The following is a 25,698-nucleotide window of genomic DNA, read 5'->3' on the forward strand; positions in this document are numbered from 1 at the left end:
ATCATTATGGGTGATTTTAATTATAGCAATATAGACTGGAATGATGAGATAGCAACTGGAAGTAAAGAAAATGAGCCTCTTGAGTTTTTGAGGTATAACTACCTCAGACAGTATGCAACAGAGGGCACACGAGGATTGAGGGTCTTCGATTTGGTCATCTCATCAGAGGATTTAATTATAAATGAGGTATCAAATCATCCACCAATTGGTGAGAGTGACCATGAGGTGATTACCTGGGTGGACGCCAGCAGTGCGAGGACCCCTGTAAGAAAGGAGTATATGTGGAACTACAAGGGTGGTTATTATGAAGAGCTCAGGAGACAGCTTGCAGGTGTAGCATGGAATAAGGAGTAAGCTGGAAAAGATATCAATGCAGCTTGAGAAATTTTCAAAAACTATCTAGTAGATGCAATGTCTAAATGTATTCCAAGGGTGAGAAGGTTAAATAAGGTAGGTGTGAGATGAATGAATAAAGAGATCAGCATGCGATACAGAGAAAAAGAGCATTGTGGAGGCAGCATAAGAGAAGTGGAAATAACCAATTTCATGAGGTCTACAAAGACCAGGCAAGGAGGGTGACTTGGTTGGTGAGAGTAGCTAAAGAGAGGTATGAACAGCAGTTAGCTAATGAAGCCAAAAAAAAATCCTAGGGAGTTCTTTCGATATGTAGCCAGCAAAAGAAAGAACGATTATGGAAGGATGACACTGATTGGAGAAAATGGTATAAAGACAGCTGCTGCAGAATGTGTGGCAGAGATAATTAATGAGCAATTCATAAAGGTCTTTTAATCTTGTGAATGTGACTTCATGGAGAAATTGAGAGCAGTAGATGATGGGGAGGAGAGACTAACTGTAAGTGAGCAAGAGGTGTTTGGGGAGTTGAGTACACTAGATGTAAATAAGACTGTGGGACTTGATAATATATCACCACATATTCTGAAGGCATGTACCAGGGAGTTGACACCTGTCTTGACATTTTTTTTTTAATACGAGTCTTGCACTTGGTCAATTTCCTAAGGAGTGGAAGGAGGGCAAGATTGTGCCACTTCATAAAGGAGGTGATCGAACTCAAGCATCAAACCATAGGCCTATCTGTGTGTCAGGTGTTGTGGTTAAGTTGTTGGAGAAGCTTGTGAGAACTAGGATCCAGAGTTGAGTTGACAACAATGGTATCTTTGATGGATAGCATGGATTTGCTAAAGGGAGGTCATGTTTTAGTAATCTACTTACTTATTACAATAAAGTGACTGCTTCCTTGAACAGAGGAGAAGGATACACAGTAATATACTTGGATTTTGCAAAAGCTTTTGATAGAGTACCTCATGATAAGTTGACAGTCAAACTAGAGCAGATGGGGTTGAATATTAGATTAGTGCATTGGATTGGAGACTGACTATCTGATAGGTATCAACAAGTTGTGTATGGCAGTGCAATATCCAGGAAAAGGAAAGTCACTAGTGGAGTGCCTCAGGCATCCGTTTTAGGGTCATTACTGTTTAACTTGTATATTAATGATATTGACGAAGATTTGGATGGATATATTCAGTTGTTTGCAGATGATGCAAAGTTGGGACGAACCATAAAGAGTAGTGAAGATGTTGTGGCCTTACAAAAAGACTTGAATAAATTGAGTGATTGGTCACGAAAATGGGGATTTTTGTGACCAATGTTGCAAAATGTATGGTTTTAAAATTAGGAAAACAAAGATGGGATGCAGAATTTATACTTGGTAAGAATATATTGTTCGAGCTAGAGGAAATAAGAGATCTAGGGGTGATAGTGGATAAAGATCTAAAATTTAGGGGACATATTGCCAAAATTGTGAAGACAACACAAAGGCTTCTGGGAATGATGCAGAGGACATTGACGTGCAGAAGTAGGCAGATTCTTATTCTGTTGTATAAGGCTTTGATTAGGCCACACATAGACCATTGTGCCCAGATATGGTTACCTGGTTTTCAGAAGGATGAAGAGATGTTGGAAAGGGTCCAAAGGCGATTGACTGAGGTAATTTCTGACCTCTGGAATGTCGAGAATGAGGAGAGATTGAGAAGATGCAACTTGCAGAGTCTGGTGGACAGGAGGAAGAGGGGAGATATGATAGAGACCTACAAGTTATTAATGGGTTGTTATAGGATCAATCGAGGAGAAGTTCTACAGAGAATAGTGGGAGATCAGGCGAGAACCAGAGGTCATCTCTGGAAACTGTATAAAGAGGGTGTGAGTAGGGGAGTGAGAGGCAGGCTTTTCTCGTGCAGAGTTGTGAATGATTGGAATGCCTTGCCTGAGAGTGTGGTGTCTGCAAGGAATTTGAGTGTGTTTAAGACATGGTATGATGAGATGTGTGTGTGTGTGTGTGTGTGTGATAAAAGGACCTCCCAGATGAGTCTTTGACTCCATGAGGTCTTGGGGTAATAATAATTATAATAATATAGGTGGACTGATACAGTAAAAATTGCCTTAGAAGATAGATATATAAGATCTGATAATGTTGGAGTCTTGACAGGTAGTAGATTGATTTGGAGGAAAATTGCAGATAAGAAGTTAATAAAGATGTAAGTTTTTCATGTAGTACTATCATATCATGTACACTCCTTGAGGGTACATATCAGGAATTTGAGGATCATGATGAATTTATAGTCAATAATTTTTGAACATACCATAAAAGTGAATTTTCTCCAATGTCTCCATTCCAATATTACTCTAACTCATTTCAACCTACTACACTCTAATTAGTCACTTTTAGCCTGTACCCTGTCAGTGACTAATGTCAGCAAGTTGCAAAAGCATATTTGTTTAGAGCATCTATTGTCTAGACTGTCTAGACAGTAACTACACTGTCTGGTCACTGTTCAAGTGACTATGAACTCATGCAAACAGTGATAGATTTTTGCAGCTATGCAGATTTAAGCAAATTAATTTAGTGCTCACAATTTTACAGATTATAGATAAATGAAAAAAGGACAACATCAATATGAGAAATATTACATTAGCAGTTTTAATTTTAAACCCTCAAAATATCACATAGGAAATTAAAGCAGAAAGGAACTGCAATGACATGAGATGAGAACTCGAAAAAGATTGAAACTGATCTGGGTAATGATCCTTCCCATTATGTACGCACGTGAAAGGAACTTTCACGTTTGGGATACTAGTACAATAGCTAGATTGGTTGGTATTAAGTTCTCTGATGCAATGGCAGATCCAGCACACTTGAATGTTGTTCCTCCCCCAACCATTACATGTTGCTTCAGGTAATTATCTCTCAGCAGTTGTATAAATTCCATTTTCTTCCTGGCCTGTGACCATTCCTCTTCTGAATCTATCTCCCCATAATAATTACTTAACTTGTACTCATCGTACTAATTTGTGAGTGTATGTCATCTATATTCTCCTGTATACCTCCTGGATTATAGCAGTAACTGATATTTAGTCCTGTTAGCCACTATCTCACACCAGGTATCCTCAAATGAACTGCTCTCTGAATCAGCCCCCTCCCCACACAATGTGTGGGGAGGGGGCTGATTCAGAGAGCAGTTCATTTGAGCTGATTCAGACATTGTGTACATTGTGTACTTTTTAACAAAAGTACACAATGTACTTTTGTTAAAAAGGGTTAATGTTATAAAGGGCTAATGTATAACTTATGAAAGTTTCATAAGTTATTGCCAAATTAAGAATTATCTGCCTTACAGGGGTGATCATGTGAGTTTCACTGTTCAGCAATAATTAACCTGACTGCACACTTTACGACACTTTGCTATCACTGCTTATAGTACAGTGGTAAAAAACACTCAACAGACATACAGTCAGAAAAACACTCAACAGACATACAGTCAGAAATATATCCATACTTGAAGTAGAAAAAGCCATCAAAGGCTTGAAATGTGGAAAGACAGCAGGAGTAGACGACTAGAAATGCTGAAGTATGGCGGTATAAAAGTCTTACAGTTGCAGCACTGCATAGTTCAAAAGGCCTGGACAGAGGGATTAATTCCCGATGATTGGAGTAGAGTTCTATAGTGCCCATATATAAAAAGGAAAATAAAACTGAATGTGAGAATTACAGAGGTATTTCCCTACTGAGTGTTCCAGGTAAGATTTATGCAACTATTTGGCGTAAAGTGAAGATCTGAACCTGACAGCCTCTATTCAGGCCAAATAGAGGCTGTCAGGTTCAGATCTTCACTTTATGCCAACTAGTTGAGAAATCATGGGAATATAACAAAGATGCATATTTAAGTTTTGTCGATCTGGAAAAGGCATATGACAAGGTGCCAAGAGAGAGAGAAGCTATTCAATACGCTACAGCTATATGGTGTTAATGGGGCATTATATCAAGCAATACTCAGTCTTTATTTGAGTTGTAAGTCAAAAGTTAGAATTGAAGGAAGTACAGGATGATGGTTTTATGTTAAATCTGGTGTCAGACAAGGATGTACATTATCCCCTCTGATATTTATTATCTATATGGATCACATTATGATAGAAAGTGTTATTAAACCTGATATCAAAATTAAAGATATTAATCTCAGCTCTTTACTTTATGAGGATGATGTTATACTTCTAAATAAATCCAGTACAAGTCTGCGAGATTCACTGACTAAATTGAATAACTGCTGTAGTAGATTTGGTCAGCAATAACAACACAAAGACAATGAAAATAGGCAGAAGAATTGAAAATATCAACTGCGTTCTTGACGGAGAACCTGTGGAACAAGTAAAACATTTCAGCTACTTGGACACAATTTTTAGTGAATATGGTAAATTAAATATGGAAATAGACAACAGAATCAACAAAGCTGGTATGTGGTCAACTGAATAAATTCATATGGAATAAGAGAAAAATTAGTCGGAACACTAAATTAAGACAGTGTTCAAACCAGTTTTAACTTATGGATCTGAGAGCTGGGTCAGAAGTAAAGCACTTGACCAAAGAATAGAGACCGGAGATATGATAGTCCTGAGAAAGATCAGGGGGATGAACAGATGGCATCAATGGCAATATCATATTAAAAATGAGGATATTAGGAAAGAACTTGACATTGTCAACATCCAGGAATGCGTTAGCAGAGCTAATCTCAGGTGGTATGGTTCACTTAAACAGAATGGGCAAAGAAAGATTAGCAAAACAAGTGTTCTCTGCCAGGTTGGCAGCAAAACGACCCAGAGGAAGACCAAGATGTAGGTGGATTGATACGGTACAAAGTGCCTTAGACGATAGAAATATAAGATCTGATAATGTTGGAGTCTTGACAAGTAACAGACTGATTTGGAGGAAAATTGTAGATAGGAAGTTAGTAATGATGTAAATTTTTCATGTAGTACTATCATATCCTGTACACCCCTTGAGGGTACATGGCAGGAATTTGATGATGATGAACAATTTACTTTTTAAACCAAGTGAAAAACTTGCAACAATCAGAAGTTATCTTCGAACATTATTACAGATTATTTCTTATGGAATTGTTCTGGCAAAAACATTCCTTTGTTACACTCCTGATGAAGGGGTCATCAGGTCATCAGACAAACACAATTTCTGCTTGCATGGTCTACTCACTATTTCCATAATGTAATATTATTGCCAGTTTATTATTCAAAATTAAATAAAGTGCTCTTGCTCTGAGTGTACTCACTGAAGGATTATCATTCCCACTGCTTACACTGCTCATTCAAATATTTTATCTAGTGAGCTAAAGCTAAATATATTTTAAACATATGCTATTTTATTATAATAACAATTTGTTGTTCTTGTTGTGAAACCCAACAATTTTGTATAATAACAATATACAAAATCATGGTTTGATATCAAACAGTTAAGAGAAGACAAAATTAATAACTAACCTGAAAACGTAAAATAATGGTCCAAATTAAGCCGAGCGTAAGTCTTGGATTACCATCGACAACATCTTGAGAGCCAAGGTTCTCAAGATGCACACGTTGTTCTCGAAGGAACTGAAGTGCTTTATCAACATTTTCAAGGCAGTGAATTCGCATTTTTCCTTTGGTAGGCTTTGGCTATAAAAAAGATGTATTTGTAAAGTGTGTACCATTATAAATATTTAGCAAACATTAACTCCTCAATTACATATAACATCACTTATCACTGAGTAAAACAGTCTTATAAAGGAAGCAATGAACACATTATAATATACAGGAAAACCTTGCTTAACGTGATTAATTAACCTATCAATTAATGTACGCTAAGTGAAATCGTGTTAAGAAATACAATAAACAATAGGAATAATTATAATTCATCCATTCATTCATCAGTTAGCGTAAATTTGGAAAAACATTAAAGTACAAGCTATATTAGAGGACAAAATCATCAAGGTTAATAAAAACCAATTGCTTAAATTTTTATTTAATGTCAAAACATTTGATTGAGCTACTTTTTTACAAAAAAGTTAAGTAAAGATGTTTGAATCGTGCTCGACTTTTTCATCTTGTCTAGGGTTCCCATTCGTCCCATTTTTCCTGGAACAGTCCCATTTTTTATAAAAATATCCCGCCTTAATTCCAAAAGTCCCGCTTTTTTAAATATCCTTTAGGAAAAAATGGATAAAAGATTTTTATCTCATTCTCAGTACCAATTTCTATTACAATGTTGATAATAATAAATTTTATTTATTTATTATAATAATCATTAGTATTATAAATAATATAACTATAATAATAATATAATAATAAAATAATTGTGAACTCGTTTTTCTACAAGAGGGAAGAACATTTGATAACATTTAGGAGTGGTAACAAGTTCACAAACTGACTACATTTTGACTAGAAGAAAACATCTTAAGGTTGTGACAAATTGTAAAGTAATTCCAACAGATCAAGTGGCACAGCAACACCGACTGCTGTGCGCAGACTTTAAAATAAGATCAAAGATAAGAATCTCTGGAAGCCATGAGATGAAGGCAATTAAGTGATTGGTGGAAACATAATTCAAAAGTAATCCTGAACTGTGCAATCGAGGTGCTTGGTGAGACATCTGGAAAGATAAGAGAGCAGAAGGAGGGTTGGTGGTGGAATAATAATGTACAAGTGGCAGTGACAGCTAAGAGGAAGGCAAAGCAGAAGTGGGATAAGTCAAGAGTGGAAGAGGACAGAGAGGTGTACAGAGAGAGAAAGCAAGAAGCCAAGAGAATTGTGGTACAGGCGAAGGCCATGGCATATCAAGATCTGTATAATCAATTAGAAACAAAGGAAGGACAGAGAAAAATTTACCAACTAGCGAAATGTAGAAATAAAGCAGCAAAGGACATCTTACATGTGAGGCAGATCAAAGACGCTGAGGGAAGAGTATTATGGAGGGATGTGGACATAAGAAACAGATGGAGAATATACTTTGAGGGACTTTTGAATGAGGAAAATGCAAGGACTCACAGAGAAGATGGGCAGCCTTCTGAGGGGATGGTGCAGAACATCAGTAGAGTGGAAGTGACGGAGGCCATGAAGAGGATGAGGAATGGAAAATCGGTGGGCCCCGAAAGGATTCCAGTGGAGGCATGGAAGGCACTGGGGGAAGAGAGAATTGACCTGCTGTGGGACCTGTTCATGAAAGTTTGCCAACAGGAAAATATACCTGAGGACTGGAGGGAGAGTACTCTTGTCCCCATCTACAAGGGTAAAGGGAAGGCACAAGACTGTAAAAATTACAGAGGAATAAAGTTGATGTCCCACACAATGAAAATCCTAGAAAGGGTTCTTGATGGAAGATTGAGGAAAGAGGTGGAGATTGCAAAGGAACAATTTGGCTTCATGCCTGGTAGATCAACAACAGATGCTATCTTTGGGTTACGGCAAATGATGGAAAAGTTTCAAGAGAAACAACAGGAGCTACATCTGGCATTTATTGATCTGGAGAAAGCATACGAGAGAGTGCCAAGGCAAGAAGTCTGGAGGTGTCTGAGGGAGAAGAAGGTTCTGGAGAAATATGTCAGGTTGGTGCAGGAGATGTACAGAAATGTGAAGACAAGTGTTCAGACCTGTCTGGGACAGACAGAAAGTTTTTAAGTAACAGTTGACTTGCATCAAGGGTCAGCATTAAGTCCATTTCTGTTTAAAATTGTGATGGAGGTGGTGATGGAGGAGGTGAGAGAAGATGCACCTTGGACAATGTTATATGCAGATAACATCTTGCTGTGTGCAAAACCAAGAGAAGTAGTGGGAATTAAACTGGAAAGATGGAGAAAAGTACTTGAAGAGAGAGAGGTATGAGACTGAGCAGAAGTAAGACAGAGTATATGTGTTGCACAGTGGGCGGTGGCCAGGAGACAGATCTGGAGCTGGAAGGAAATATCATCAGGAAGGTGAGGGACTTTAGATACTTAGGTTCAACAGTGGAAGAAGATGGAGGAGCTGAGAAGGAAGTGGGATGCAGGATACAAGCAGGTTGGAGGAACTGGAGGGAGATGGCTGGAGTGTTATGCGATAAGAGGGTGCCGATTAATCTGAAAGGCAAAATCTATAGGACAGTATTGAGACAAGCTATGACGTATGCTATAGAAACTGCGGCCCTGAAGATAAATAACATCAGCAGGATGGAAGTAGCAGAGATGAGAATGGTTAGGTGGATGTGCAGTGTGACCAAAAAGGATCATTTGAGAAATGACTGTGTGAGGGGAACAGTGAAAGTTACGATCTTAGGAGCGAAGATACAGGAGGCAAGGTTGAGATGGCTTGGTCATGTGATGAGGGAGGAAGAGTACGTGGGAAGAATGATCATGCAGATGGATGTGCAAGGAAGGAGGAAGCGTGGGTGGCCAAAGAAGAGATGGAGGGAGCTGGTAGAAGAGGACTTGAGGATGAAGAACTTGGATGCAGTGACAGCCCAAGACAGGAGGATGTGGAGGAGACTCATCATCAACAGTGACCCTACTTAAGTGGGAGCAGCTGCAGAAGAAGAAGAAGATTATAAATAATATAACTAACTAATGGCGATGTTCTTTTTTTTCCATGCTTCTGTTATAACAGTATCTTACTTGATCAATACTTTGCATGTTATAATTTTTATCGTTTTCTACCTCTATAATGCCGAAATGTAAGTGCAGTATTAATGCTAATATTAGAAGAGAATTTCATTTCATTAAAGGTGTAGATGAAAATGTGGAATGTACTTTATGTAACTGTAAATTTTACATGGTGGTCAGTCAGATGTAGTCAACCACGTGAAAACGAAAAAACATAAAGCTTCTGTTCGAAGTAAGGCTTCCAACTGCAGTATAAGTAATTTTTTAATTGTGAAAACCAAGAAAGGGAAAAAGAGTTATCACTGGCAGTGCAGGAAGCAACCTTCGCGCATCACACAGCGGTGCATAACCACAGCTTTAACTCCATGGACTGCAGAACAACCATCATGAAAAAATTTTCAACGATAAATTCAAATGTTTGCAAATGAAGTGTAAGGCAATAATAACCAATGTTATTGTGCCATTAGCGACAAAGCAGTTGAGGAAGAGCTAAAAGAAGTTCGTTTTATATCAGTACTAATCGATTCATCAAACCACTTTAACATGAAATTGGTGCCTCTGGTCATTGATACTATCATCCAGAAAAAAAGGTGTGAAGGTGAATGTGTTGGAGTTAGTTAATTTAGGTGGTGAAACTTCAGAACTTTTATTTTCTTATGTGTTGGAAGTGTTACAGAAGTTAGATCTCCTGAAAAAGGTTATGGCTATATTAGCAGATAATACACATACAAACTTTGGTGGAAAGAAGAGAAAGGGAAAGGATAATCTGTACTTCAAAATGCGAGAAAACACTGTGAACAATTTAACTGGAATTAGTTGCCCTGCACATGTGATACATAATGCTGAGCAGACTGCTTCAGATTGCGTACGAGTTGAGGAACTTAAATCATTTTGTGAATTCACAAACACAGAGTATAAAACTGTTTTGGGTGGCAGCAAGACAAGATGGATCTCTCTTTTGCCTGCAATCCAGAGGGTTATTAACATGTTCCCTTCATTGAAGTCATATTTTCTTTCTATTGACAAATGTCCTATCAGTCTCAAAAATTTCTTTGAAAATTCACTTTCAATTATAGTTCTGCATTTCCTTGCCAGCCAGTTAAAAACCTTTTATGATACCATTAAATGTATTGAAAAGCAAGATATAACAGTAATTGAAGTGAAGGATGAAACAAACAAACTGGTGGAAAGGTTAAATTGTAGGAAGGCAGAAAAGTTTTTTTACAGCAGTAGTTGTTAAGATCTCGGAGAAATTAGTGAGGGACCGTATACAGCATTGACCAAATGAGGATAATGTTATCTGTGAGAGTCAACATAACATGGATTTGTGAAGGGGAGCTCTCTTGTTTTAGTAATATGCTAGCCTTTTATAATAAAGTTACATGAGCAGTAGATGAGAGAAAGGCATATACTGCCATTTTCTTGGACTTAGTGAAGGCATTTGACAGGGTGCCAGGTGATAAGCTGATATTTAAGTTGCAACACATGGGTATGGATGTCAGGTTGGTCAACTAGATTCAGGATTCACTGTCCGATAGGTATCAGAGAGTTGTGTATGGTGGGGCAGTTTCAAGGAGGAAGAGGGTTACAAGTGGGGTCCCACAGGGCTCAGTAGTGAGACCTATATTGTTCAACCTTTATATCAATGACATTGTCAGTGGATTGCAGGGGGATATTCAGTTGTTTGTGGATGATGCGAAGCTGGGAAGGGTTATTAGTAATAGTACAGATGTGGTAGCCCTGCAAGAGGTTTTGAATAAGCTAGACAGATGGACAAATGAATGGGGTGTGGGTTTAATGAAGCAAAATGTAAGATCTTGAGGTTTGGGACACATCGATGGATGCTGCATACTCTATTGGAGGAGCAATACTGGAGGAAGTGGGGGAGACAAGAGATCTGGGGTTGATGATTGATAGAAACCTGAAATTCAGGGGACATATTGCATAGGTGGTGAAGGTAATCCAGAGGATTGCAACAATACTGAGAAGGATGCTGACCTGCAGAGATAAAAGAGTTATCATTCCATTGTATAAGACTCTGATCAGATCATACTTAGACTACTGTTCTCAGATTTGGTCCCCAGGATTTGAAGGGGATAAATTAACTGTGGAAAGGGTACAGAGGCAGATTACAAAGTTGGTTTCAGAATTATACAATGTTAGTTATGAGGATCGGCTGAGGGAATGTGGACTGTAGAGTTTGGTGGAAAGAAGGAGAGGTGATATGATTGATACTTGTTGAGAGGTGGTTACAGGGTTGACACTGGGGAGTTCTTTCACTTGGTTGAACAGCAGGAAGGAGTGATGACAGGTGGCCATCCCTGGAAGTTATGAAAGGAAACTGTGAGCAAGAGGGTGAGGAGTGGTTTCTTTGCATGGAGGGTGGTTGAACCATGGAATGCATTGCCTGATAGAGTGGTGAGAATGAGAACGTTCAATGAGTTTAAGGTGTGGTATGATAGACATTGTGTTTCCTAGGAAGGACCTCCCATGATGAGTCATGATAGACTTTGTGTTTCTTAGCAAGGACCTCCCGTGATGAGTCTTTTGACTCCATGGAGGCCTGAATAATAATAACTACTGTGAGAAAACAGTTGCAAGAATTAGAAAAAGGACACATAACAGTTGAAAAGTTTGAAAGCTATGCAGTAGATTTCTACTACACCTGTATTAAATATATTCAGGAGTGGTGTACACAATTTCTCACACCTCTTCAGTCTATGGATTGGTTAATTTGAAGGGAAAGGACCTGTGACTTGGAAGAACATACAAGAAAGCTACATATTCGTGCAGACAGTGTCACCAAGTTTTATTGTGAATGAAGAGGACTTATTTGATGAGTTTGTATGTATGAAAAAATATTGTGAAAGCAAATTTGAAGTGTTGAGTGAACAGAACTATCAAAGTGTCAGTGATAAATGGTGTGAAATTCTGGGAGTATTAAATGCCTAGTTAGTTTTTGTTTAGCACTGCCAGGAACTAATGAAGCTGTTGAATGTTTTTTCATTAATAAATGTGCTTTGGACAGATGAAAAAAAAACAGACTTAAAATTGAGACAGTAAAAGTTTTAATCATTGTAAAGAGTAAGAATCATTGTAAAGTTTAAGAATTTCTCTTGTGCTGAGTTCTATGATCAAATATCAAAAGGAAAAAAAAAAAAATTCTTGAACAGGTCCATAAATCTGATAAATATTTTTCTAATTAAATATTTTTCTAATCAAGATTTTGGCAAACTTCATTTTCCATATCATGATAGCATCAAAAAATTTCCTTAGCATACTCAATCTGATTAAAAAATAGCTCAAGTTCTTTTGCAGTTAGCTTCTTAGTCATAACATTCCCGTCTTGTTTGCACTCCTTATCTTTTTCATATGCAGGCTGTTCTTCTAGTTGAAGATCATTCTTGCTTAAATGTTCTGAATGGGAATTGAACAACTTTCTAACACCATTATCCAGTTTATTAAATCCAAGTTCTTTTAAAATTGTGCTGATTTCTTCAATAATGTTATATCTTGTATTTTGTGCATGATAAACTAACATAGGCTTGAGTTTAAAGTCACCTTCTGCATTACCTCCTAATAAAAATGTAAGACAATCTTTATATACTTTGTATCCTGGTTGAGATGCTTCAGTTTTAGCTAGGATAGTTTTTTTTTTTTTATTTTGCATATGCTTCCAAAAGAGACCAATTTTTTCTCGAAGTTAAATATTTGCCAATCATCATAAATACCCTCCTGAATTATCCTTTGTAATTCTTCAGGAAACTTGGCTGCAGAATCTTTATCAGCATTAGCAGAGTCCCCAGTTTATCTTACATTATGCACTCCAGTTCGATTTTTAAAATGGTCAAACCATCCTAAACTTGCAGTAAAGTTTTCACATTCCTGTTGATTGGTCTCTTTTAATGAGGTAAAAATATCGAGAGCTTTTGCCTGAATATTCCCTGTACTAAGAGGTATTCTTTTTTGGTTATAATCCTCAATCCAAATTGGTAGAAGGAGCTCCATCTTGATCATTAAATGGCTTCTATTTCTGGTGATCCACATGCTTAAAGAAGTAGTAGCAACTTTTCCTTCTTCTTTGTATTCTTTGCTCTTATTTAATATAGTCAAAACTGTAGAATCGCTGTATCCCAGGTCTCGCACAATCATTGTATTACTAGAGCCACTTTCGTCTCTTAATGACTGCCAGCTTTTCTGTTCGCTGCAGATTGGCGACAAAAAATTTTGCATAACGTAAAAAAATCACATTAACTGATTAATCACTCGCTTAAAGCAGGAAATAGTATCATTTCACTCAATGACACTAACTGATTATCATGCATATTGAATTCCCGTTAAGAGAGGTTTTCCTGTACATATCTGTTAAGAGATTCAATCTGTATTGAATGTCTTGAAGAGTTGTTATATCAACCTTAATCTATTAAGTTGGGATTATTATTTTCCTCTTCAATGAGGGAACATGGATATCAACAGTGAGTTTGACAAATTACTTTCTTTCATTCTATAAAAATCCATTGTTTTTCACAAAATGCAAATTAAAAACAATTTAAACAATAAAATAAAACCAAAAGTATCCCATAAATCTTATGTCACTGGCAATAACTGTAAGCTTAAAGAGACTGTGCAGTCAGTTTAATTATGGCTGAACAGTGAAACTCAAATGATCACCCCTGTAAGTCAGATAATTCCTAATTTGGCAATAATTTATGGAACTTCCATAAGTTATACATTAACCCTTTTTAACAAAAGTACACTGTGGTGGTGGTGGGGGGGGGGGGGTTTGATTCAGAGAGCAGTTCATTTGAGGATATCTGGTTTGAGATAGAGGCTAACAGGACTAAATATCTAATAATTGCTGCTATAATCCAGGAGGTATACAGAAGAATATAGATGACATGCACTCACAAATTAGTACGATGAGTACAAGTTAAGTAATTATTATGGGGGATTTCAACTATGAGGAGATAGATTCAGAGGAGGAATGGTCACAGGCCAGGAAGAAAATGGAATTTATACAGCTGCTGAGAGATAATTACTTGAGGCAACATGTAATGGTTGGGGAAGGAACAACGTTCAAGAGTGCTGGATCTGACATTGCATCAGAGAACTTAACACCAACCAATCTAGCTATGCTGCCTCCACTTGGAGAAATAGATCATGTAGTCTCGACCTAGGAGATTGCCAGCCATGCAGGATTTTCAATTAAGAAGGGATATATGCAGAATTACAAAGCAGGTGGTTATGGCAAGCTGAAAGTCAGCTTTCAGCAGAGACATGGAATAATAATTTGGAGGAGTGGATTTGGTGGCACATGGGAGGTGGTCAAGGGATGTTTGAAGAAAGCAGTATCAGGCTGTATACCTAGAGTCAGAAAGATAAATCAGGTAGGAGTTAGATGGATGAATAGCTTCATTAAGCAAGAGTTTCACACAAAGAAAGGTTGTGGGGGAATTATAAAGAAAAGGTAATCAGCATGCCCATGAGCAGTATGGTAAGGAAGAGCAAAGCTGATTATGAGAGAAAGCTAACTGATGAGGCTAAAAGAAACCCTAAAGAATTCTTTTGTTATGTGGCAAGTAACAGGAGGAATGACTATGGAAGGATGACTTCAAAAAATACTGGGAAGGTAACAGAGCCAAACCAAAGAATTGAATTACTGAGTGAGCATTTTGCAGGGGAGGTGTACCATCTGGGTCATGATGTTGCAATGCCAGATGTGACTTTGACTGATAGGAGAGTCGACGCTGAAGAAATGGAGGTACTTAAAATATTGAAAACCACAATACCAACACAGCGATGGTATTAAATGGCATATTGGTCTGTGTATTATGAGAATGTGGAAGAATGTGAATGTATCAGTTCCTCTGGCCAAGCCGTTTAATTTAAACCTCAGTACTGAGAAACAAAGCTAAAAAGTTTACATGTGAAGTTACTTCACATGCAAACTACTTTTTTTTTGCTTAGACTTGGATAAAGGATGAAACCAAGAATATAATTTCTTTGCATCTTTAACTCTTAGTGTTGCTTATACCATAAAGCACTAATGTGAATAATCAACAACACCTAAGACTTTCAATAAATATTATTTCTTGTTCTCATTTTAGCAGTCACATTTGTAAGATGTTTATTATATGATAAAGTTCTATCCAAAATAACACCAAGATACTTGGAATTATAAAGAAGAAATGTCCCATATTTTTTTAATTAATTATTATATACATAGACGCACACATACATATATATATATACATGTATTGATCCATACATGGGAGGTCGAAGAACCTATAAGTGCATTAGTGCCATGTCTAGAGTACAGGTGAGGACTGAGATAGAATTTATTGATGTTTTTTTGAAGGGTTCAGGTTGTAGTTGTTTGGAAATACTTCTTGCAGTAGGCTGTCCAGAGGACAGAAGTAGATGGAATAAAAGAGGAAGAAAAAGAAAAACAGGTTCAGTGTGTTGTGTTGTGTTTGCAGTTGATAAAGAGATGCTGGATAGCTGCTTCTCTTGTATTAACCAGTACAACAGCAAGTGGAGGAAAAATGGTTTCTAGGTCATAATGATGAAACAGTTATTTTTGAGCACAAGAACTATAGGAAAGATTGACTTCTATTTGAGTTTATAGGTCAGAATTTATTTCAAACTAAGTTATACCAACTAGTTTTGAAAACTATAGCTGTTGGCTTTGTCAGGGTAAATGATATATAAATGTAAGATCACTTAAAAGCTAAAACTGTTACACTAAAACTGTAAATGAACCGAATATAATTGCATTTTTACAAAAACAGAAGAAGTGTACATCACACGCATAGAGCGTATGTGATCTCACTTGTTGTTATGAAGGAACGTTCTATATAACAAGTGAGATCATACACGCTCTATGCGTGTGATGTATGCATTCTTCTGTTTTTTGTAAAAATGCAATTATGTTCGGTTCATTTACAGTTCTAGTGTAACAGTTTTAGCATTTAAGTGGTCTTACATCTATATATCATTTACCCCGACGAAGCCAATAGCTATAGTTTTCGAAACTAGTTGGTATAACTTAGTTTGGAATAAATTCTGACCTATAAACCCAAATATAAGTCAATCTTTCTTATGGTTTATAGGTCATTGGAACAAGAACCATTGAAGTACTTGTAAAATAGACACAGAGCTGAAACACTGTCTCTGTGAGATAGAGACTGAAGTGAATCTGTATGAGAGAGAGACAGAGAGAGAGAGAGATCATCTATGAGCCAAATTGTTCTCATCTGGTTAGCACCAAAATTTTTAGGGAAGTTTTAAGTACTGCTTATTAAATACTTAAGGAATTGACAGCGTATTCTAGTATATAAATTAAATAAAACTTTAATATATACTTTCCAATATTTCGGTAATGTCACGTTGCAATCTTTATGGGAACTTAAGATAAAGACACATGCACACAAGCACTAAACAACAGCAAATGAGAAACGAAGTGAGGAAGTTACCATTTTCCTAAAGTCCTGATGGTGGCCCCTAGCAGTCTATATTGGGTGTTCTTGGACGTTGGGCTGAAGTTCTTCTGATGTATGTTTCCCAAATCTGGGGAAGTCTCATGCATCCAAATTTGTTGAGGTTTGGCATGTTCCTAAGGGCTGAAGCTGATTCCATGAATAGTCTTTCATATTTGAACTTGCTGCGGTGTATTACTGAGGCTTTCTTCCACCTTATTCTGTGGCGAGTATCCAGAGCATGGTCTGCAAGCCCAGAGTGACTGTACTGGTGAAATCAGATGTAGTCCTTTGTGTTCTGAGATTCTGATATTTGCTGTCCTGCTTGTTTGCCCAAAATAGGACAATTTACAGCTGCAAGTGACCTCGTATACACCAGGTAGGTCTAGGGGAAGTGGTTGGTCTTTAGCAGAGCAGATAAGGGATGCCAATTTTCTATATGGTGAAAGTTTATTTTTCGCTTGGTTAGACTATAATAAATTTAGTTTAATCCTTTATCCAAGTGTGAGCAAACAAAGTTTGCGCCTGAAAGTATCTTCAGGACTGGGGTAAGGTAGTACAACACTGGGAAACTCCTTGAAAAGGTGGAGCAAGCTAACATCACTCCTATCTCAGTATCTCCCATAATGCAAAACGCATCTCCTTACGGATATGTATAATGTTATGCATTAAGGGAAGGGCCACTACCCAGACTAGTTACGACCTTTATTGAGGTCTCCTCAGTGGGAGCCAGGCCCAAGTGGAGATACTAGGCAGAAGCATTAGCAAGGTCATCTCTACCTATAGGAGTTGCCCCCAGTCCTGAAGATACTTTCAGGCGCAAACTTTGTTTGCTCATACTTGGATAAAGGATTAAACTAAATTTATTATTTTCTATATGGTCTGTAACAAGAGGTCAAGTCATGTTTTTTTTTTTTAAGTTTTTTTGATTTTTTACGAGGTGCCCCGGATATATGGAATGGTGATGGATTTAGAGTAATCTTTGTTGTGAAAGGGGGGGGGATTACTGGTTTTAGTATTTTTTGGATTTTTTTTTGGGAGGGGGTAGCCATTGGCTGAGAAAGTGTTAAGGATGTGATTTAGTTCAGTGGTTAAGGCTTTGTCATTTGAATAGATTAGTTTAGCCCTGTTGAATAGTGTCTTAATAACTTCATATTGTTGTGAGGGGGGGGATTGTTGGTGAATGTATCTGCCTGTATGGATGGGTTTTCTAAACACTGAGAAAACCAAGGTTCCATCAGGTTGGCAGGTGACTAGTGTGTCTAGGAAGGGGAGACTATTGTTTTTCTCTTTTTCCAGGGTGAACTTGATTCTGAGGTGTTGGTTATTTAAGTGTGTTAAGAAGGAGAGCAGTGTATCTGAGTCATGTGGCCAAATAGCGAACCCATCATCAACGTAGCGAAGCCATATGGTAGGTTTTTTCTGTGGGGCAACGTTTAAGGCTTTCTCTTCAAAAGTGTCCATAAAGAAGTTGGCCAAGGGTGGAGAAAGTCGTGAACCCATGGCTGTCCCCTCTATCTGTTTGTAGAATCATTGTTTGTTTGTTTGTTTGTCTGTTTGCTTATCAGAATCTCAGAATACAAGGACTACTTCCGATTTTTTATTTTAGCCTAATTTAATATAGCCTAATATAACCTAATTTAGCCAAGAACACCTAATATAGCCCGCTTGGGAGTGCCATGAGGACTTTAGGAAAACTGTAACTTCCTCACTTCATTTCTCATTTGCTGTTGTGTAGTGCTTGCATGCACATGTCTATCTTCACGTGTCTTTATCTTAAGTTCCCATGAAGATGGCAACGTGGCATTGCCGAAATATTGGAAAGTATATATTAAAGTTTGATTTAATTTATATACTAGTATACACTGTCAATTCCTTAAGTATCCTTAATGATTATTCCTTAATAATCATGTTTAACCAGTGTATAAGCCTTTCTACAAGAATTTAAGTACTGCATCCAAGGAAGTTGGCATTGTTAGCATATAAGAATGTATGAGCAGAGTTAATCTAAGGGCAGTATGATCACTTGAATATCATGGGAGAAGAAAGGGTAGCAAAACAGCTGTTTGCTGTGTGGTATGAAAAAGACCCAGAAGACTAAGATATAGGTAGACTGACTGTGTCAATCCACCTATATCATGATATTCAAGTGATCATACTGTACGCAGATTAACTGTGCTCATACATTCTTGAATGCTAGCAATGCCAACTTCCTTTCTAATATCTTCATTTTTGATGTGATTCTGCCATTCATGCCTTAGAAGACTGAAATCTTGGGACCTGACAAATCACATATTAATTTAGAAGAAAATTGTTGATATGAAAGTAGTTAGTACTATCATAATATTATGTACATCCTTTGAGAGTGTAAAATTCAATGCAGCATTATAATTTTTTCAAAATTTTATTTCATCGACTTTTACAGGAGTCACATCCAAAATTCACAAAAAGTAAACTTGTAAATTTTATACGTAAATAATACTAACAGTTCATGTAAATTAGCCCAGAAAAATTAGCATGATACTGTGTAAATAGAAGATATATGAATATGTAGTTCAAGGGAAGCCCTAGAAATCAGAAATATGTTAGAATTTATCTATGTAAGTAATACCAAAAGCCCATGTATAGAGACCCAGAGGAATTAAACATGCTAAAATAGAGTAAACAGATGTCTTAAAATAGAAGTTCAGGGGCAATACTTTAGAATTCGGAAATGTATTTGATGTTGTCACTTAGTATTGGATGAAAAAGAAACCTATTGTAACCAAAGCAGTCTGCCTTCAAGGTCAATAGCAAAAGAGGGTGGTACATAACAGCTTCTGATGTATACCACCCTATGCTGTAAAAGGGATTAAACGTACACTTCAGGGAGATCTAGAAGTCAGTGCTTTCTAGAAAGATAAGAGTTTGCACGTGAAAGGTATTGGGGGGGGGGGGGGGTCTCAGACCTTAATTCAAAGTTTGCGCAGGAATATCTGGGGTCTAAACCCTTCGCGCAGGGTCCCGCGAGAAGCCAAATAAAAGGATCATAGAATCGACTATCGAGCATCGGCAGATTTGATGCCAGGAGAAAAGAAGGGAGTCGATCCATGGACTACGTCAGATTCTGGAAGAAGTCGTGGAGGGTAACCGGAGGCGAAACCTTACAGAGCGAATAGCGGCCCAGAACCAGGATGACAAAGCCTTGACCATCAGACCTTACGTCCAAGTGCCTACAATGCCGGAAGATCACACTCCAGCTCTGCAAGAAATTCCAGAGGAGAACATTATGTCCATGAAACATCTAAAGTGACAGATCAAGCCCTAGCATAGAGGGGGGAGGTGGTCCAGAATAAGTCTGTAAAGGAAATACGACTAAGTACATTATACCTATGGAGGAGTCATGTGAGTTGAATTTTGTTGCAAAACTTTTTTTATTTATGATGTGAAGGACTGTTTAGCAAGACTGAATTTATAGAACTTCTATATATAGTAGATTGAAAACTTGTTCGCATAGAGAGAAGCTGTTTTTAAAGTAATTGTAAAAGACATTAATAAAAAATTTTGATTTACACTGTATTATAAAGAACTGGTTCAGAAGAACTGACAAGATTATAGAATTAAGAAATATAATGTTATGAGAAGTAGTTTGCTTAAAGAGTGTTATATTTTATGTGAAGGTTGGAATTGGAGATTATAATTAACCAAAGCATGGAAATTCCTAAACTGTAAATGGGCTGATAGTTAATAGTTATCTAATTTAATTGTTTAATAATTTACGTCATTGGTATTTTGTTGCATGCCTAAGAATTTGTCCTATATGATGTTTTTTTCTAAGGTGCTTAGCTTAGAGAGGAAAGGAAAGTAACATCCTTTTAGTGCATACCTTGTATTATTGTTTTAGTATAAATAAACATGTTTGTTATATTTAAAAGGAGTGCCGTCTGATCTTTTTCGCAACTGCACTGTTCCCAAAAAAAAAACGATCCTGTGAGCGGGGGGAGATTGGAATTTGGTAGGAATTTTGAGTTAAGAGTTAGCCACGACTGTATATAATCATACGGGAGGAACTTTACTGGAAGTAAAAATATTTTCTTATGCCATTTGGAGAACTTTAGTGGTGCAGCTAGTAATAAATCAATACATTTCTAGAGATCTCCGGCCTAAGGAAAGAATACTAAAGGTAGAGAAAGGGAAATTAAATTAACTGAGTACATGAAAGGAAAAAGATAAAGTTAATGAATAAAAATATAGAAGCCAAGGATAAAGAAAGCAATATTTTATAACAATCAGCCAATAGAATAAAAAATCCTGCTATTATTACAAGAGTATATATCACTCATTGATGATGATAAAAATTGTTGATAAGAAGCCAGACAACCAATATGTAGGATGTGAGAAGATTAGAGACCTGACTAAGAACAGTTTAATTTGTAAGAAACCCATTTATAGGATGCTAGCAATAAAAGAAATCAACATCATAGTGTGACCTGAACTGCAGAGAGTATAAACAACATACAGTATACTTAAAAGTATCACAGGTGAGGAAGAGATTAAAGTGTTTGGAATGCACATAACTGCCATGAGATAATGGTAATAGCAAATACCTTTGCTGGATTATAAAAAGGTGGCTGAAGGAAGATAATAACCTCACTGTTAGGAGATTTGGAGTAGAATAAATTATGGTTTCAAAGAGAAGAAATTAAAAAAAAGTTTGGAATGGTTAGTGACATAAGAAGAGTGATTACAAAAATAACTAACTTTTTTTGTTTTAATTATCTAAAACATATAAAAAAGATTTTTTATGTTGTTTTATGGTTATGTTTTATATAAAAAAGATAAGTCAATCTTAACATATTTTACTGTTCCATATATCCATGATAACAGCACTTCCTGCTAATGTATCAACTTACCAATCGCTCTCCTGATAAGATTTCCAGCAGCTTCATCAAGAGTTTTCCATCTCGCATATCAACATATAGATCAGTTATCCTACTGTTGGCTCGCACAAGATGAGAATTAACCCATTTGCAAAATGTTTTTTTCTGAACTGTTTCACGTTCACCTTAGTTAAAAATAAATAATTAATAAAAAATATACTAAAGAAATTTATCAGAGTTAAAAGTAATAAGATCAGACATTCAAAATGTTCCCAAAATAAACAAATAAATAAAAAAGGCTTGAAACAAAGAAAATAATCTACATTGATAACAGCAACAAGTTTATTCACTTAAAAGATATATGCTACATATGTATATATTTATACTTACCTCTATACTGTTTAATCAGTTCTTCCATATCATCTGCCATTCTAGTTGTGTTAATAAATCTGTTCACTTCCTCCTTCTGTTACATAAAATTAACAAACTCTTAATGCCAAAGTGCTGATATAGAAAAATGCTCGTCTTAAACTCTCTTCGTAATTTTATCTAATATTAACTCTGAGCACAGTGAGTATGGTATCCAGGTTAGCAAACAGTCAAAGGTACACATATCCACTTATCAAACCATAGCAAATAAGATTACACTTCAAACAGTACAAATTTGGATAGGTTCTTAATGAAATAAGTGTCTTTCTATGACAACCAAGAGAAAGCAGGCTGCAAACAGGATATGCACAAGCTATCTTCTTCCTTCCTGTACCATAGCAGATAAAGAAGGGAATATACCCTTACATAGCACAGGAAGTGTTCATTTATTTCTAAAATTCATAAGTACCAGTTAATAAGAACTCCACCCTGAAATTTTTGTAATATTCATGATCTAAAATGAAATTTCTCATTTTATATTAAATTCTCAAAATAAAAAAAAAAATAAATAAATTAGGTATAGTCTCTGGGAAAATTCCCATGTTACTCCTCTTAAACACTATTATTATAATTACGGCTATTATAGCCTGTTTTTGTTTAGGAGTGTCCCTTATTTAAATACATTGGCTATCAATACTCAAGAGGGGTATATATATTTAGGACATTATTGGTGAGTATAAAAGGCAATTAAGGTAGAATAAAAGAGGTGGAAAGATTTGGTACATACCTCTTTTTGATTCTACGATGTCTTCCACTTCCATGATCTTGCTGAAAGTTGTTTACAAACGAAGGGGAAAGAAGAGGGGGAGGGAACGTGGGGGGGTGTTTAGACACAGGAAAATAAGTTTGGATAACCCGGGTTAATATTAATAATATATATATATAAATGTATACATATATTATTTTGAATTAGGGTGCATTTGGGGGGGGGGGGGGGGAAGGGTATACAACCCTGCCCCAGTTGCCACATAAATATACCCTTCCTCCCCCCCCCCCCAAAAATGCACCCTAATTCAAAATAATATATGTATACATTTATATATATATTATTAATATTAACCCGGGTTATCCAAACTTATTTTCCCGTGTCTAAACACACCCCATGCTCCCTCCCTCTTCTCCCCCCCCCGTTTGTAAATAACCTTCAGCGAGATCATGGAAGTGGAAGACATCGTAGAATCAAAAAAATGTATGTACCAAATCTTTCCACCTCTTTTATTCTACCTTAATTGCCTTCTATACTCACCAATAATGCCCTAAATATATATATATTCCTCTTGAGTATTGATAGCCAATGTATTTAAATAAGGGACACTCCTAAACAAAAACAGGCTATAATAGCCATAATTATAATAAATAAATAAATAAAATAAAATAAAGACATTGCAGTGTCTAAATTTTAAAGAAAAAATTTACTAAAAGCAGATGATTTGTTAAAACTGCTATAAATATATAAAAGACCTCTACTAAAGCTGTTTTCTACATTAGTATAACATACACAAGAAGGTAGCAAAGCTCATCAAAATAAGATTTCAATACTTCTATATATCATATTTAAAAATTACACCCATTACATTTTTTTTTTTTTTATGGCAAACCCATCCACAAAGGATTCTAAAACTTATAGTGCATCAATACCGTGAATGGGTTATGATCACAGAGAAGAAAGGAAACAAAAGTTTACACATTAAATCATAATTTCTCATTAACTTTCATTATAAAACAATGAATGAAGTAAAAAATACAATAAATATGTCGAATAATAGTACTTATACAGTACAGTAATAAAAACGTAATTTTTTTTTTTACATTTATATGTGATAAGGCATTTCTTTGTTTGAAAGGAATGCTTTATTCAAAAGAACTGGAGGGAAAAAGTAAAGCCTTATCAACATGACAATACTGGGAAAGTGTGCCAGTTAAGCATATCCCCCCCCCACACACACACACATCAGTATAGCCTTGTCATATCTATTTTAAATATACATTCAGTCCACTTTCTTTTGTCTATCATTTTCTTAAATTAGACCTTTTCAACCAGAGTACAGTTTTTACCATTAGTGCAACCACTCCTGTCTTTGTTAGGTTATAAAAACTAGACTATTTTTTTAATTATCTTTTTATCTACTTTTAATAGCATTAATTTCAGGGTATAGTTCAGCTTATTCTTCAAATCATTAAATAAATTTGGTCTTCTCATGAATGATAATGATTGAACAGAGCATATTATCGAATTCAAAAATTGAAAAGATGTTCTATGTTGTCAATAATGTCATTGCATTTTTTTTTTAATTCTGTCGTTATGTTATTTAAAGATATGCATACTGCTCACAACAAATCTTTTTTCTTAATGTTAGAACTTAAAACTTTAAGTTGTTTTACTAAATGGATAATGCAACACAATTTTTGGTTTTCCAGTGCACCTGTCCTCTTTCCTTCAACCTTTAAAATTTGGGGAAAAGGGAGAATGTAGCCTTATTACTGCATTGTATTTTTCAGGAATGCACAAAAGGAGGAGCAAATGTATCCTTGGCCTAGTTCTTTACTACATCTTGCAATAAAAAAGTACCAAAACATTGAAAGTAGAATAAACTAGTGTCACTGCAAATGAGTAGTACTACTGCCAAGATAGAGATCTCTAATAAAAGCTACAAGTTGTAAACATCAATCTGTATACTGCAGTAGTGATTAAGATATTGGAAAGATTGGTTTCGACTAGAATATAGGAATGAGTTAACAGGCACAGGAAACATCCTCTCTCTGAAGGTTAATATGAATTTAAAGGAGAGGCCTTATTTTAGCAATTTACTAACACTTTTATTATTATTATCATCAGACCTTGTGGAGTCAAAAGGCACATTGTGGAAGGATCCACTGTCACACACTTAACCAATCAAGCTGTGCCTTAAATGCATTCACTGCCTCTACACTCACTACACTCTCAGGTAATACATTCCAATCACACAGTATTCTCTAAGCAAAAACACCTATTCCTCACATCTCCTTCTACAGCTTCTAGAGATGGCCTCCTTATTCTCCCTCTGTCTCTCACCATTCTATGAAAATGTTCTTCCACATTAATCTGGTAATAACCCCTTACTAACTTATATGTCTCATTCATATTCCCTCCTCCTCCTATCCAATGGATTTGTGCAAATTGCATTCCCTCAATCTTTCCTTCATAATCAACATTCCAGAGACCAGACACCACCTTAATCAAAAATATCTGGACCTTTCCAATATCTCTTCAACATTCTGAAAACCAGATGACAAAATCTGCACACAGTAATCCATACATAGTCTGTTCAAGGCCTGCATTACACAATGGAACCATAATCGCCTTACTTCTTCAACACATCAGTCATCTGTATCATCAACCTCCATTGTGCTGTCTACACAATTTTAGCAAATGTGTCTCCTAAATTTTAGGCCCTTATCCACTATTACCCAAGATCACTTACTCCTCTGCTTCCTCTAAGATATCCTCACCAACTGTATTCTCATCTCTGCTTCTCAAATTTCAAAATCTTATACTTTGCAAAATTGAACTCTTAATCCAATTTACCCAATCTATTCACATCGCTTGTAAAAGTACATCTGCTCTACTCCTTATTCCCTAAAGCTTTGAATCATCTCAAACAACAGTATATCATTATTAAAACTTTTTACAAGATTATTAACATACAAGTTAAACAGCAACAGCCTAAAATATACCCTTGTGACAACACACCAGTAGTGACTTTCCTCATGGGATATCACTCCCCCCCCCCCATACTTACTCAGCTTGCTAATACCTATCACAAAGCCAGTCTCCAATCAAGTGCACTAATCTATTATTCAACCCCATCCATTCCAATTTAATTACCAGCTTGTCATGTGGCAATCTATCAAAGATCTTTGGAAAATCTAAATATACCACTGTGCAATCAGCTTGCTTTTAATAAGTAAGTAGATTGCTAG

General features: G+C 36.3%; 1 protein-coding gene across 7 annotated transcripts in view; it reads right to left on the reverse strand.

The window, feature by feature from the left end:
- LOC150095089 (spectrin beta chain-like) overlaps positions 1-25,698 on the reverse strand; it is a 577,773-nt gene that overhangs the window by 421,234 nt on the left and 130,841 nt on the right. For all 7 annotated transcript variants that reach the window (XM_090411296.1, XM_090411299.1, XM_090411298.1 and 4 more), the window contains exons 3-4: positions 21,343-21,494; positions 5,845-6,018 (exon numbers count right to left, since the gene is read on the reverse strand). In XM_090411296.1, coding sequence (XP_090267422.1) covers positions 5,845-6,018; positions 21,343-21,494 — 326 coding nt within the window. The remainder of the gene's footprint in view (positions 1-5,844; positions 6,019-21,342; positions 21,495-25,698) is intronic.

This window comes from Typopeltis vanoorti, chromosome 21, assembly GCF_054136105.1.
Source record: "Typopeltis vanoorti isolate ZY-2024b chromosome 21, IOZ_Tvanoo_1.0, whole genome shotgun sequence".
Lineage (NCBI taxonomy): Eukaryota > Metazoa > Arthropoda > Arachnida > Uropygi > Thelyphonidae > Typopeltis > Typopeltis vanoorti.